At 41.8% G+C, this 14,233-nt stretch overlaps 1 protein-coding gene and 1 long non-coding RNA gene across 4 annotated transcripts in view; one reads left to right on the forward strand and one right to left on the reverse strand.

Moving 5' to 3' along the window:
- The window catches only part of LOC118368306 (feline leukemia virus subgroup C receptor-related protein 2-like), a 31,553-nt gene extending 21,522 nt beyond the window's left edge, over window positions 1-10,031 (forward strand). Inside the window, exons 6-11 of one of the 2 annotated variants that reach the window (XM_035752307.2) lie at window positions 920-1,030; window positions 1,536-1,641; window positions 2,764-2,875; window positions 3,303-3,367; window positions 5,709-5,821; window positions 7,279-10,031. In XM_035752307.2, the coding sequence (XP_035608200.1) occupies window positions 920-1,030; window positions 1,536-1,641; window positions 2,764-2,875; window positions 3,303-3,367; window positions 5,709-5,783 (469 nt within the window). In that variant the 3' untranslated portion in view covers window positions 5,784-5,821; window positions 7,279-10,031. The remainder of the gene's footprint in view (window positions 1-919; window positions 1,031-1,535; window positions 1,642-2,763; window positions 2,876-3,302; window positions 3,368-5,708; window positions 5,822-7,278) is intronic. The other variant, XM_035752308.2, reaches the window with a different exon arrangement.
- A 257-nt stretch (window positions 10,032-10,288) lies between these two features.
- Window positions 10,289-11,473, reverse strand: LOC127915582 (uncharacterized). Of its 2 annotated transcripts, none has more exons than XR_008091379.1 (3): window positions 11,338-11,473; window positions 11,074-11,205; window positions 10,289-10,875 (listed from the first exon to the last, which is right to left on the reverse strand). It is a non-coding gene; the product is annotated as an uncharacterized LOC127915582 (long non-coding RNA). The 2 variants fall into 2 exon arrangements; XR_008091378.1 differs by having other exon boundaries at window positions 11,074-11,271.
- Window positions 11,474-14,233: the final 2,760 nt, after the last annotated feature.

Consider the following 14,233-nt stretch of genomic DNA (forward strand, 5'->3'; position numbering starts at 1 on the left):
CATCTGTGCAGACAATGTCCAATTCCGTTTAATCTCCTTTCCATTTGTTTTGGTCAAATAACACAGTTTGTTGTTTCTCACCACAGAGCAGCCATTTATCAAACACCTGACCTGATCATGAACTACCTTGGTTGGTGGAAATAAAAGTACAGGCTTTGTTACCTCAATTCCTTTCAAATATAAAGAAAATGTGATAGAAGTTGACGGTAAAGTTGGCAACTTTTCATCTTAGTATGAAAGGGATATATAACACATGTTATGAGGGTGAAAATTGTTTCCCCAAATTCTTCACATGACATCTGAATAAATCGAGCCAAAGCAGTCAACCCAGATTTCTGTTATTGATGCTCCCTTCCTCATACCTCCATGTGTGTGAGAGACAAAGGACGAAGTTTTATTAACAACAATAGCTGAGTGGAGCAATGTTTCATGCGTGGTTGTACAGGAAGAGCTTCACCATAGTAAGCCTGTTGGTGTAGGCCAGAATGTGCCAGTTTTAATAAGGGGGTCTTAGATGGTCAGGAATCTTGTTTTTCCTCTCATAGAGGATGGGATTGAAGGGGTTGACAGTGGAGCCACAGCCAGCCTTACTGAACAGTTCTGCATGCTAGTTCAGAACCTGGACAGGTTACTGGTGCTGTATGTAGGCCTACCACAGATTGTTGAGGACTGGGACTTTTCTGAAGTGCTTTGTGAAACTTACGTAAAATCAATATCCAGATAAGATGAATACATTGCAGACTCATTCAAATCCCATATGGGATATGCAGCAATGTTGACGTGTCCGTGAGCAATGCAGCAAATCAAACTGCTTATTAAAATATAGTTAGTACATTTCTATTTACACAAGCATACAGTACATTTCATACAGGAAAAATCCAGGAAAAACAAACATATGATTACTTTCCTCTCTCCCCAGACAGACTACCCTGGCTGTATATCTTCTGTCCTTCGTGGGAATGGTGGTCTATGCCTTCACCCTCAACTTAGGCCACCTATGGGTGGTGTTTGTAACATCGGGGGCTCTTGGGTAAGAGTGAACAAACACTGTGACCATACACAAAGATGTTTGTGAATGATTTGCATTTGCTAGCCTTTCCACCTTTAGCATGTCAGTTGTAATGTGGGGTGGACTAGGTTTCCTGCCCTGGTCACACCGCAGGAGCACTGCATGCTATTTACATTGCAAACTGCCTCCTTGCTCTTTAAACAGCCACTCGGTGGGAAAAGGCAGAAAATATCTTAAAATGTTCAGTAGTTAAGACTGTTTAAGGTCAAGTGTAGTGGGAGACAAGCCCATGATTATGTGCAACATTAATTATTTTCCTCTGGAGTTGAATAAGTATTTTATTATTTGTTAACTGATGTATAAAGGAGATGAACAAGAGCTGAAGGTTTTAAAGGGTCTGCTAGAGAAATGCCCTCAGAGGGGATTTGGCTGAGATTTTGTTATTTCTCTCAGAAGGCTTGAAATGTTAAGTGCTGCTCTTTGACTCTTTGACTAAAAACAACACTGGAAAACCTCATGTCTTCAGGTTCTTCATGACCGGGTACCTGCCGCTTGGCTTTGAGTTTGCTGTGGAGCTGACCTTCCCAGAGTGTGAGGGCACCTCCTCAGGCCTGCTAAACTGTTCAGCTCAGGTAACAGGGATCATACTTTGGGATAATATTCACCATTGAAATAGTACATCTAGGTTTGTTGTATGCATGAAGTCTATGTATGAACTTAATGCATTTTATGCACGCGTTGACAATAACAACATAGTCCCGGGTGTGAGGGCTGCCACCGACCCAGAAGATTGGGTGGTCTCGCTCTCCAAGGCCGACGTGAGTCCAGTCTGTAACCCACCTCAATGGGGCTGCAGTGGAGCAGATCGAAAGCTTAAAGTGTCCAAATCACTAAACTTAAAATGGTCCACACACAGTTGTGAAGAAGGCGCGGCAAGGGCCCTGAAATCTTCAAAGTTCTACAGCTGTACCATTGAGAGCATCTTGACTGGCTGTATCACAGCTTGGTATGGCAATAGCACCGCCCTCGACCGCATGGACAACACAGTACATTACTGGGGCCGAGCTCCCTGCCATCCAGGACCTCTATATCAGGCTGTGTGAAAGGAAGGCCCGGAAAAAAGAAGAGACTCCAACCACCCAAGCCATAGAAGGTTCTCTCTGCATACGCACAGCAAGCGGTACCGGTGCATCAAGTCTGACACCAATAGGCTCCTGAACAGCTTCTATCCCCAAGCTATAAGACTGCTAAATAGCTAACTAAATAGCTAACAAAATGGTTACACATAACATCTGAGTCGACCTTCGTATTTTATTCTTATTTTTGCACTCTCTATGCACGTTCACAGGGTCCTACACACTATGCACACTGATACTTCAACACACATACGCTCTCTCCATAATATGCACATACCTTTACATTTCATACCAACTCTACACACCCACTCACATACACTCATCAGATATGCTGCTGTTACTCTGTTTATCATATATCCTGATGCCTAGTCACCTCACCTTACCCCTATACATATCTACCTCTATCCATCCAGTATCCCTGCACATTGTAAATATAGTACTGGAACTGACTCGTTGTTATTTTTTTTGTTCAACCTTGTTATTTTTAGTATTACATTGTTGGGGTTAGAGCTTGCAAGAAAGGCATTTCACTGTACTTGTGCATGTGACATTAAAACTTGAAACTTGATTGTGTTTAGAGATGATCAACTCTCATGTTCACTCCCCTCATTCTTCCAGATATTTGGGATCATATTCACCATCGGTCAAGGGAAGATCATAGAGCACTTTGGAACGTTCGCTGGGAACATCTTTCTCTGTGCCTTCCTCCTCATAGGCACTATTATGACAGGTAGTTTGCTTAACTCCGACACACATTATAGCCCTATTTTGCAATAACAGAACAGCTTTACGGTAGATTGAACTTTGGACTCATCTGCCTGCAGTTGTTATAGTGAAGCACAGTGTCCTGTTATGTGATCCACATTATATGGGGCTGTAGGAACGCATGACTCCTCAGATAATCGCAGTCAGTTGCACAGATTTTCCGTAATAGCCCTATCTAGGATTCATCCTGGAGTAATGATGCCCTCTAGTGGGTCATAGTGACCATGATTTCTCTTCACAGGAAAACGTTAACACATTTTCTACATACAGTAGTACATTTCCCACATAGTTTCCGAGGCTATACATTCCTGAACATCAATACTATATATGACCCATGCATTTCTGAATATGTTTCTTAGTAGTGCCTTACCGCTCTCATCTATATGTCACAGCATTCATCAAGTCTGACCTCCGACGGCAAAAGGCCAACCATCTGGCTGAGACACAGGCGGCAAGTGTAAGTATATCTGTTTCTGCTATTTGGTGTCAGCGGTAGGATCTCTGACTTCCAGTTAAAAGGGATGTGATTTGTTGGATACTGCCCCTGGCTGATGCTCCATTCAATGGACTATGCTGGCTGTCTGGCTGCTTCTCTGGTGTGGGTTCCTCTTATTTGCTGTGGAGTGGACACAGGGGTCACAAGCGTCAGACACCACCGTGCTTTTCCTCAGCTCTCTGAAAACAACCAAGCTGTTTCTGAAAGCATGACTTTGCACTCGCTGTCAGCTCTCTGAGAACAACCCAGCTGTTTCTGAAAACATGACTTTGCACTCGCTGTCAGCTCTCTGAGAACAACCCAGCTGTTTCTGAAAGCATGACTTTGCACTCGCTGTCAGCTCTCTGAGAACAACCCAGCTGTTTCTGAAAACATGACTTTGCACTCGCTGTCAGCTCTCTGAGAACAACCCAGCTGTTTCTGAAAACATGACTTTGCACCCGCTGTCAGCTCTCTGAAAACATGACTTTGCACCTGCTGTCAGCTCTCTGAAACATGACTTTGCACCCGCTGTCAGCTCTCTGAAAACATGACTTTGCACCCGCTGTCAGCTCTCTGAAAACATGACTTTGCACCTGCTGTCAGCTCTCTGAAACATGACTTTGCACCCGCTGTCAGCTCTCTGAAAACATGACTTTGCACCTGCTGTCAGCTCTCTGAAAACATGACTTTGCACCCGCTGTCAGCTCTATGAAAACATGACTTTGCACCTGCTGTCAGCTCTCTGAAAACATGACTTTGCACCCGCTGTCAGCTCTCTGAAAACATGACTTTGCACCCGCTGTCAGCTCTCTGAAAACATGACTTTGCACCTGCTGTCAGCTCTCTGAAAACATGACTTTGCACCCGCTGTCAGCTCTCTGAAACATGACTTTGCACCCGCTGTCAGCTCTCTGAAAACATGACTGCACCTGCTGTCAGCTCTCTGAAAACATGACTTTGCACCCGCTGTCAGCTCTCTGAAAACATGACTTTGCACCCGCTGTCAGCTCTCTGAAAACATGACTTTGCACCCGCTGTCAGCTCTCCGATTAGCTGTATTTGATTACATGCCTTGCTGGTGTTTGATACAAAAACATGCTTGAGAAGTTTCTGTTTCGTTCGACATGCAACATGCATGACAAAGATACTGTACCTTTTGTCACAGATTATTATGGCTGCAGAGTTGTAGGAATCTACAGGTATCACACAATATCAGGGTGAAATATCATTGTGGTTTATCTGGAGTATAGAACTACAATGATCCAGCCACCTTTTATTTAACTAGGCAAGTCAGTTAAGAACAAATTCGTATTTTACGATGACTGCCTACCCCGGCCAAACCCTCCCCTAACCCGGACGACGCTGGGCCAATTGTGCATTGCCCTATGGGACTCCCTATGGGACTGCCGATCACGGCCGGTTGTGATACATCCTGGGATCAAACCAGGGTCTGTAGTGACACCTCTAGCACTGAGATGCAGTGCCTTAGACCGCTGCGCCACTCGGGAGTATATTCATCATAAGAGTGTACAATAGGCTATAGTAAAAAATACATCACATTTACTTTTTCAATTACTCTCACTTGGCAGCAAAAATAAATCATAAACCAATGGCTTGCTCACGCAAGAGAATGTAATTCTGTATTTTTTTTGCTTTAATCATAGAATAGATTAATAATTAACTTCAGGTTCAACTCACCATTGGCCAGTGATGTTCAGCTGTTGAAGGTCAACTTTAAATCATTAACAAGACTATCATGCCTAACAAATCCCCTCTGCTCAGCGACTATTCTTTCTATTATTATCACTTATTTTATCTCAATGCAGGTTGGGAGCTTTACTCACTTCATTTATGGAATACTACAATAATCCCATCAATACTTCTCTTAATATTTCAAACCAGTGCAATGTCCCTTGTCTCCAGTAACAGTGCCAAGAGAATTCAAGAATTTACTCTCCATTTTTTTAAAATTCAATGTTGAAAATGGAATGCTTGTTAGTCACAGTAGGTAGCATTGTATTAGTTGAAAATATAGCTTAGAACATTTTCTATAGCGTCTGAAGAGTCAAAAGACCATATTGCACAATTTGACTGTTTAATCCATAATCCTTTACAATTCCAGTCCAGCTTTATGTCATATCCTTTCCATCCTCAGAAGAGTCCTCATTAAGAGAAGGCTCTCTCTAGAGGCAGGTGGACTGCTGGAGTTAAAAGAAGGTGTTATGGGAGGGTCTGGAAAGGGCAGAGGGATTATGGTGATAGGGATGGTGGAGGAGCCCTCTTGCCCCTCTTGTGCGTGATTCCTTAGTCGTTGTTCCAGGCTGCAGACTCCCCGTCTCGGATACAGGACTACGGGGCCACAACACCCAGCAGATCACAGGAGCAGCAATCCTGACATTAACTTCACTAAAACCCAAACACACACCTGCCAAGGTACAGGTATCAAGTCTTTGAATCTTATTTCACACATGCAAAGTGCTGTACAGTACAAAATGCAATCATAAAGAGCACTTCTATTGGGGATGTGTTGAGAATTCCAATAGAAATATAAAGACATAAAACACTAAATTCACTCAATCTTTACACATTAAACATTTTCTAAATGCTGTAGCCTGTAACCCGCTTCAGCAGGGTGAAAGGTCGTAAAGAAAGACATGGCACCTGCTCTTTCTGTGAAAAGAGCAGTAACTTGGATTGAGAATGCCATGCGAGACTTGCCAAAGCAGATGACAGGGATTGGTCAAGCATAAGGAGTCTCCAAGCAGGGTTGGGAGTTAATATCTGGATAGGGTACTGTGCTTCAATTCCAATAATCAGTAAGACACATTTTCTGTCAGCTAAGCAGTGACTGAGGAACTGAAGTTCTGTAAAATATTGTTGGAAATGAAGTGATCGTGCCGAAGCTTTGTTGAAGTATGCTACTTTCAGCTTGAGTGTAATATTAGTGCTTTGAACTATTTGTCCTTCGGTTGATCATCCTTCTCAAAGCAAAGCCCTACTATATGAGCTGGTTGGAAAACAAAATGGTGATGATTTTATGTGTGGCAGAGAGCTTTTAACTTCCTGTTTAAGTGTTAGCTAATAAACCCCTGAGAAAATGTTTTGGTACCTTACAACAAGGGTCAGGGGAATCAATCAGCTTTTTCTGTTTTCCAGAGAAAGATAATCGTAAGTGTATACATTACCTGTAAAACACATATTGTTTTGATAACCTAAATACATTCTAGTGAAACCAAGTTACTTAAGTGCCTGTTTGTCTAATTTACACCATCAGCATACCACCCTGCATCCCACTGCTGGCTTGTCTATGACGCTAAGCAGGGTTGGTCCTGGTTGGTCTCTGGATGGTAGGCCAGATGTTACTGGAAGTGGTGTTGGAAGGCCAGTAGGAGGCACTTTTTCCTCTGGTCTAAAACAAATATATCCCAATCCCCCAGTGCAGTGATTGGGGACATTGCTCTGTGTACGGTGACGCTTTTGGATGGGACGTTAAACATGTGTTCCGACTCTGTGGTAACTGTGGCACTTATCGTAATAGTAGGGGTGTTAATCCCTGTCTCCTGGATAAATTCCCAATCTGGCCCTCATACCATCCCCAGCTTCCAATTGGCTGTAACTGTTCCCCTGATCGTTGCTGTAAATGAGAATGTGTTCTCAGTCAACTTACCTGGTAAAATAAGGTAAAATAAGGGTTAAAATAAGGGTTAAATAAAATGTGCTTAGTTTATAAATATTGAGACCCAATAAGATGTTCCATTGTTAGTAAGCTCCACCTCAATAGAAATAACACAATTTAACGTTTTAACATAGTACATGTAGTAATGTATAATATTGGAACATCATGTAATGAGGAACATCTGATTTCTAATAGTAATGTTTTGATTTGACAGAAACAGGAAGGCATCTCACCGCCAGCTACACTGAAGGAGGTCAAGGTATAAGGAGGAATTCCAGTTGGACAGGTGTGAGAAGACAGCCCAGCACACACTGACATGTTTCAAGATGACCAAAGGATGTACACACAAACAGATACAGTACGTACAGTAAAAAGCATGCTGCTTTCCCTCTACAAATGTGAAGGTGAGCACATGCACAAGTAATGAATTTGGATGAACATGTAATTACTACTTAATTGAAACTATGACATGGAGGACGTCTCTGAGGAAGTCAGAGCCCAGGAATGTACTGTAGGCTGGGGCATGGACACCCTGCTCTGGCTTTAGTTCCAGTGACTGCTATTTCTACTGCCTAGCACAACTGGCTCCCCAGATCTACTCAAGCCATGCAGAGGAACTCACGTGGAACCTCACATGTTCTCCCTCGACAGATAACGAGTTTGATTGTCAAGCACAACCGGAAGTATTTCAAGTTTAATGACCTGTTAATTCATATTTAAGTGTCACTTTTTGAGAGTACGCTACGAATGGTTCATCTTTTCATTTTATTTACCTTTGTCTCCAATCTAAATCATGTAAATGTTGATGTCTGTGCATCCTGATATGAGCAGTATTGTGCTTTTTGTTTCCTGACATTGGACCAATACTATACCGTAACCAAACTTAACATTGCTAAATGTATTAATGTAACTGTTGTATTTTTGGAATGCTAGTTAAAGGTAGACTACAGACTCAGTGGTTTCAGTTGAATGGCAGTCTGTTCAGAGGTTCAGTCAAGCCAACTCAACTAGTGGTTTAACATGATTTTGAGATTGCTATCTGCCAAATAGTATTACAGAGATACTTGTGGGTACTACTGATAATGGTGAATAGGGCTGATACTGTGCCTGAGTATGTCTCAGAAGGAATCAACCTGCTTTAACCACATTCTTAGAATAACTATTGTATTTAATGCTCTGCATTGACTTGTTTTAGAGCTTAAAACGCAATGATAACAATGTGAGCACAAAATCATTAGCGTGACGAGACAGACAATCCAATGGATTTGTCATTTTGCACAAGGTAGGCTAGTGTTGTATTTTCTATGTATGATTATTTTGGTCTGTACATTTGTTACTGAGAACTCTTTCATGCCATACTTAATGATAATAGTGAGATTTAAGATTAAATTCCATAGTGCAGTGTTTCATTAGCTTTCTTTTTTTTTGAAGGATCATTTTATATACATCAAATGGTGATGTAATTTTTGACTATTTCTCATACTCAGTAATGAACAACATACTTATAGTTTTGTAAAAATGTTTGTAGACGTTGTTTGGACGAATTGTCAGTGTGAACAATTGTACATGGTAATCTGGTGAACTAAATGTAAAAAACATTTAAAAATGCTCTGTTATTTTATCAATGTATGTGTTATACCACACACAAAATCCAGTAACATACAGAAACCATCACTGAGCAGTTTAGAAATCAAGACAAAGGCCCAATGTTGAGAGAATCCATTCAAGTACTGTACATGGCACTCACACCAAATTGTTCATTTACATAAAACAATTCCAAATCCAGTCAACCCTACCACACATTAATCAAACAATTGTTAATATACATAAAATCATCACTGTACATTTATGTACCATTACTGTACATGCTGAAACATTGATCGACAATCCCTGTTCAATTGTCCATGCAAGAGTGAAACAGCTGTAGCCAAACTCTAGTATATCCTAGCACAGGTACAAATCACGTAGGACAGGTACAAATGACCTGCAAAATAAATTCCAGTTATTGTATACTCCCTCTTAAAAGCTTAAAGCTATTGGACTTGTCTTTGTGTACATACAGTATAGTAAATAGGCCACTCATTATTCAAGAGAAGAAGCATACTATCCCACAGCTCTCTCTATTGCTGGGCTAAATGGCACAATGTATAACAAAAGTTCTGTAGCTTGGAATCAGTTTGGCTTCTTATGCCATGCAGCCACCTCCTCCTGAGGCTCTGGAACACACTGGAACCCAATCAGCATTCCCATGATAGAGAAACCTGGAGAGGTGAGAGGATGGAATGGGGTTTCCTCTGCATAACAGACACCAGCAGCACAAGCTCTGAGAAAATTATATCAGATGAAAAATGTTGTTGAGTGATGCACATTCTGTACCTGGTAGTTTGATGATTTACTAACACTGTGTTGTTACTGGTTATAACAAAACAAGCTCACTATTTGATCAGATGGGATTATAGAGCTGCAGTACTTTCTCGCCACAATGAGAGGTGCCATAATGCCAATGGTCAGAGGTGCCGTTTTGTGGATGAAGGATTGATAGACTCTACAGTACCCCATTCATAGACACTAACTACTTTTGCGCCTATTGATGATACTATCTTCGGGTCGGGGGAGTTGTGTGTGTTATGGGAGGGTCTGACTCTCTGAACGTTGAAAATGCATCGGTTTTGGAAACATAAGGAACCTATCTTTCACATCCGCTCAAAATTATTTTCAAAACAAACACACATTAATAGAGTTAGTGTTCCCACACAAAACACACATTAATAGAGTTAGTGTTCCCACACAAAACGGCACCTTCTAGGTGTCACTGAACTGGATTCATTACCACCAACCCCGGTCTTGTCTCATTATGCGCACCTGGTTCCATTCCCCCTGATTTGGATATATATATATCTATTCCAATCTATACTGTATATCTCTCACACACACACACACACACACACACACACACACACACACACACACACACACACATGTCGGTTGTTGTTATCATGTCCGTTGGTCCTGTGAGTACCTGTGCTGTTGTATTGGCTTCCATGCTACGTGTTATTGTCCCCATGTCCGTTGGTCCTGTGAGTACCTGTGCTGTTGTATTGGCTTCCATGCTACGTGTTATTGTCCCCATGTCCGTTGGTCCTGTGAGTACCTGTGCTGTTGTATTGGCTTCCATGCTACGTGTTATTGTCCCCATGTCCGTTGGTCCTGTGAGTACCTGTGCTGTTGTATTGGCTTCCATGCTACGTGTTATTGTCCCCATGTCCGTTGGTCCTGTGAGTACCTGTGCTGTTGTATCGGCTTCCATGCTACGTGTTATTGTCCCCATGTCCGTTGGTCCTGTGAGTACCTGTGCTGTTGTATCGGCTTCCATGCTACGTGTTATTGTCCCCATGTCCGTTGGTCCTGTGAGTACCTGTGCTGTTGTATCGGCTTCCATGCTACGTGTTATTGTCCCCATGTCCGTTGGTCCTGTGAGTACCTGTGCTGTTGTATCGGCTTCCATGCTACGTGTTATTGTCCCCATGTCCGTTGGTCCTGTGAGTACCTGTGCTGTTGTATCGGCTTCCATGCTACGTGTTATTGTCCCCATGTCCGTTGGTCCTGTGAGTACCTGTGCTGTTGTATCGGCTTCCATGCTACGTGTTATTGTCCCCATGTCCGTTGGTCCTGTGAGTACCTGTGCTGTTGTATCGGCTTCCATGCTACGTGTTATTGTCCCCATGTCCGTTGGTCCTGTGAGTACCTGTGCTGTTGTATCGGCTTCCATGCTACGTGTTATTGTCCCCATGTCCGTTGGTCCTGTGAGTACCTGTGCTGTTGTATCGGCTTCCATGCTACGTGTTATTGTCTCCATGTCCGTTGGTCCTGTGAGTACCTGTGCTGTTGTATCGGCTTCCATGCTACGTGTTACTGTCCCCATGTCTGTTGGTCCTGTGAGTACCTGTGCTGTTGTATCAGCTTCCATGATACGTGTTATTGTTACCATGTCCATTGGTCCTGTGAGTACCTGTGCTGTTGTATCGGCTTCCATGCTACGTGTTATTGTCCCCATGTCCGTTGGTCCTGTGAGTACCTGTGCTGTTGTATCGGCTTCCATGCTACGTGTTATTGTCCCCATGTCCGTTGGTCCTGTGAGTACCTGTGCTGTTGTATCGGCTTCCATGCTACGTGTTATTGTCCCCATGTCCGTTGGTCCTGTGAGTACCTGTGCTGTTGTATCAGCTTCCATGCTACGTGTTATTGTCCCCATGTCCGTTGGTCCTGTGAGTACCTGTGCTGTTGTATCGGCTTCCATGCTACGTGTTATTATGCACATGTTTTACAGGTCTTGTCCCGTGTATTATTTAGAGGTTTACACCTCGCTCTTTTGTTTGGGTGGAGAAATAAAAAACCCTATTACGTATGCGCTTGTCTCCTATCATTATCCAACATGACACAGTGATGACCCCCCCAACCTAGCAAAAACACCAGGTGCATGACTTAATCTTCTTCCCATTACGCTTTTCCATTTCCAGAATCTTCCCTTGCTGAGCCTGGCTACCACACAATATTAGAAATCTACCATTTCCAATTAACCGGGCTAGTTTAACTTCACCCATCTCTCTCTTTCTCTACAGCATTGGTTAGTCAGGTAGGGTGTAAATGAGGCCCTATGGTCTCATCGATCACAACTTTCCACTCCGACACATTATTGCTCTTGCTTCCTACCTTGACCCTATTTTTGCTTTCTACACTAGACGCTCAGTTGCTTTCAGTATCATGATCTCTCTTCTTATGTCTTTCCTCTACAGACCATTCAGATCCTTGCCCCTCATCCTCCCACTCCATATCATCAGAATGGTCACCCATAATGATCGCACTCCAGCACAGCTATTGCTTCTCTAACATTCTCTTAATTCTTAGGGCTGCAATCCCGTTACCGGGATTGATATGACAACAGCCAGTGAAGGTGCAAAGTGCCAAATTCAAACAACAGAAATTTCATAATTAAAATTACATGCATCTTATACCATTTTAAAGGTAATCTTGTTGTTAATGTCACGTTCGTTGTAACGATGAGACCAAGGCACAGCGTGATAAGCATACATTCTTTAATTAACGAAGAACACCAAAACAAACAAACAAACAAACAAACAATGCCCTGGAAGCTATATAACACAAGTGCTGACAGGAAACTACACATAGACAATAACCCACAAAACCCAAATGGAAAATGTCAACCTAAATAGGATCCCCAATCCGAGACAACGATAAACAGCTGTCTCTGATTGGGAACCAATTCAGGCCACCATAGACCTACATTTACCTAGACAATACCCAAACCCCATAGATATACAAAAAACACTAGACAGGACAAAAACACCTAGACAATACAAAAACTAAACCAACCACCCTTGTCACACCCTGACCTAACCAAAATAATAAAGAAAACAAAGATAACTAAGGTCAGGGTGTGACAGTTAATCCCACCAAAGTGTACAATTTCAAATAGGCTTTACAGCGAAAGCACCACAAATGATTATGTTAGGTCACTACCAAGTCACAGAAAAATTCTGCCATTTGTCCAGCCAACAAGAGGAGTCACACAAAGCACAAATAGAGATAAAATTAATCACTAACCTTTGATGATCTTCATCGGATGACACTCATAGGACATCATGTTACACAATACATTTCTGTTTTGTTTGATAAAGTGCATATTTATATAAAAAGATCTCAGTATACATTGGCGCGTTACGTTCACTAGTTCCAAAAACATCCAGTGATATTGCAGAGAGCCACATCATTTTACAGAAATACTCATTATAATTGTCGATGAAAATACAATTGTTAGATATGGAAATATAGATACTTCTCGTTAATGCAACCGCTGTGTCAGATTTCAAAAAAACTTTTCGGAAAAAGCAAACCATGCAATAATCTGAGTACAGCTTTCAGACAACAAAGTAGCCAAAAAGATATCCGCCATATTGGGTAGTCAACATTATTCATAAATAGCATTATAAATATTCCCTTACCTTTGATGATCTTCATCAGAATGCACTCCCAGGAATCCCAGTTCCACATTAAATGTTTGATTTAGTTCAATAATGTCCATCATTTATGTCCAAAGAGCTACTTTTGTTAGCACGTTTCATAAACAAATCCAAAGTCATGAAGCGCGATCCCTAGTTGCAGACGAAATGTCAAAAAGTTCAATTTCTGTTCGTAGAAACATGTCAAACAATGTATGGAATCAATCTTTAGGATGATTTTAACATAAAACATCAATAATGTTCCAACCAGAGAATTCCATTGTCTTCAGAAGTGCGATGGAACAGAGCTCCCTCTCATGTGAACGTGCATGGTCAGAGCATGGTCAGCTCATGGCAGACCTTACTCATACCCTTCTCATTCGGTCCCACTTCACAGTAGAATCCTCAAACAAGTTTCTACATTTACATTTAAGTCATTTAGCAGACGCTCTTATCCAGAGCGACTTACAAATTGGTGCATTCACCTTATGACATCTAAAGACGGTTGACATCTAGTGGAGGCCTTAGGAAGTGCAACACAACCAATTTCTCACTGTGTATTCAATAGGGGCTGGGTTGAAAATCGACCAACCTCAGATTTCCCACTTCCTGTTTGGATTTCTTCTCAGGTTTTTGCCTGCCATATGAGATCTGTTATACTCACATACATCATTCAAACATTTTTAGAAACTTCAGAGTGTGTTCTATCCAATACTAATAATAATATGCATATATTAGCAACTGGGACTGAGGAGCAGGCCGTTTACTCTGGGCACCTTTCATCCAAGCAACTCAATACTGCCCCTGCAGCAATAAGAAGTAAATTTCTTCCGTTTCTTTTGCTCATTCCACCAATCATTATAGCCCAAACCACAATTGCGACTGGGGCACTCGATTTAGCTCTCCTGGTGCACCGGGCCCGACTATATGGAGACTTCGCTTCATTTAGTCCAGTGATTGGCTGGTGATTAAGACATGTAGGTGTGTGTGTGTAATATATATATATATATATATACCTATGTACTATAAAAACACCATACATATGTGGATACTTCATCAATTGTTTTAATACTATGATAGACAATGTTGATTTATTTTTTATTTCACCTATATTTAACCAGGTAGGCTAGTTGAGAACAAATTCTCATTTGC

The sequence above is a fragment of the Oncorhynchus keta genome, chromosome 35 (genome assembly GCF_023373465.1).
Source record: "Oncorhynchus keta strain PuntledgeMale-10-30-2019 chromosome 35, Oket_V2, whole genome shotgun sequence".
In the NCBI taxonomy this organism is placed as follows: Eukaryota; Metazoa; Chordata; class Actinopteri; order Salmoniformes; family Salmonidae; genus Oncorhynchus; species Oncorhynchus keta.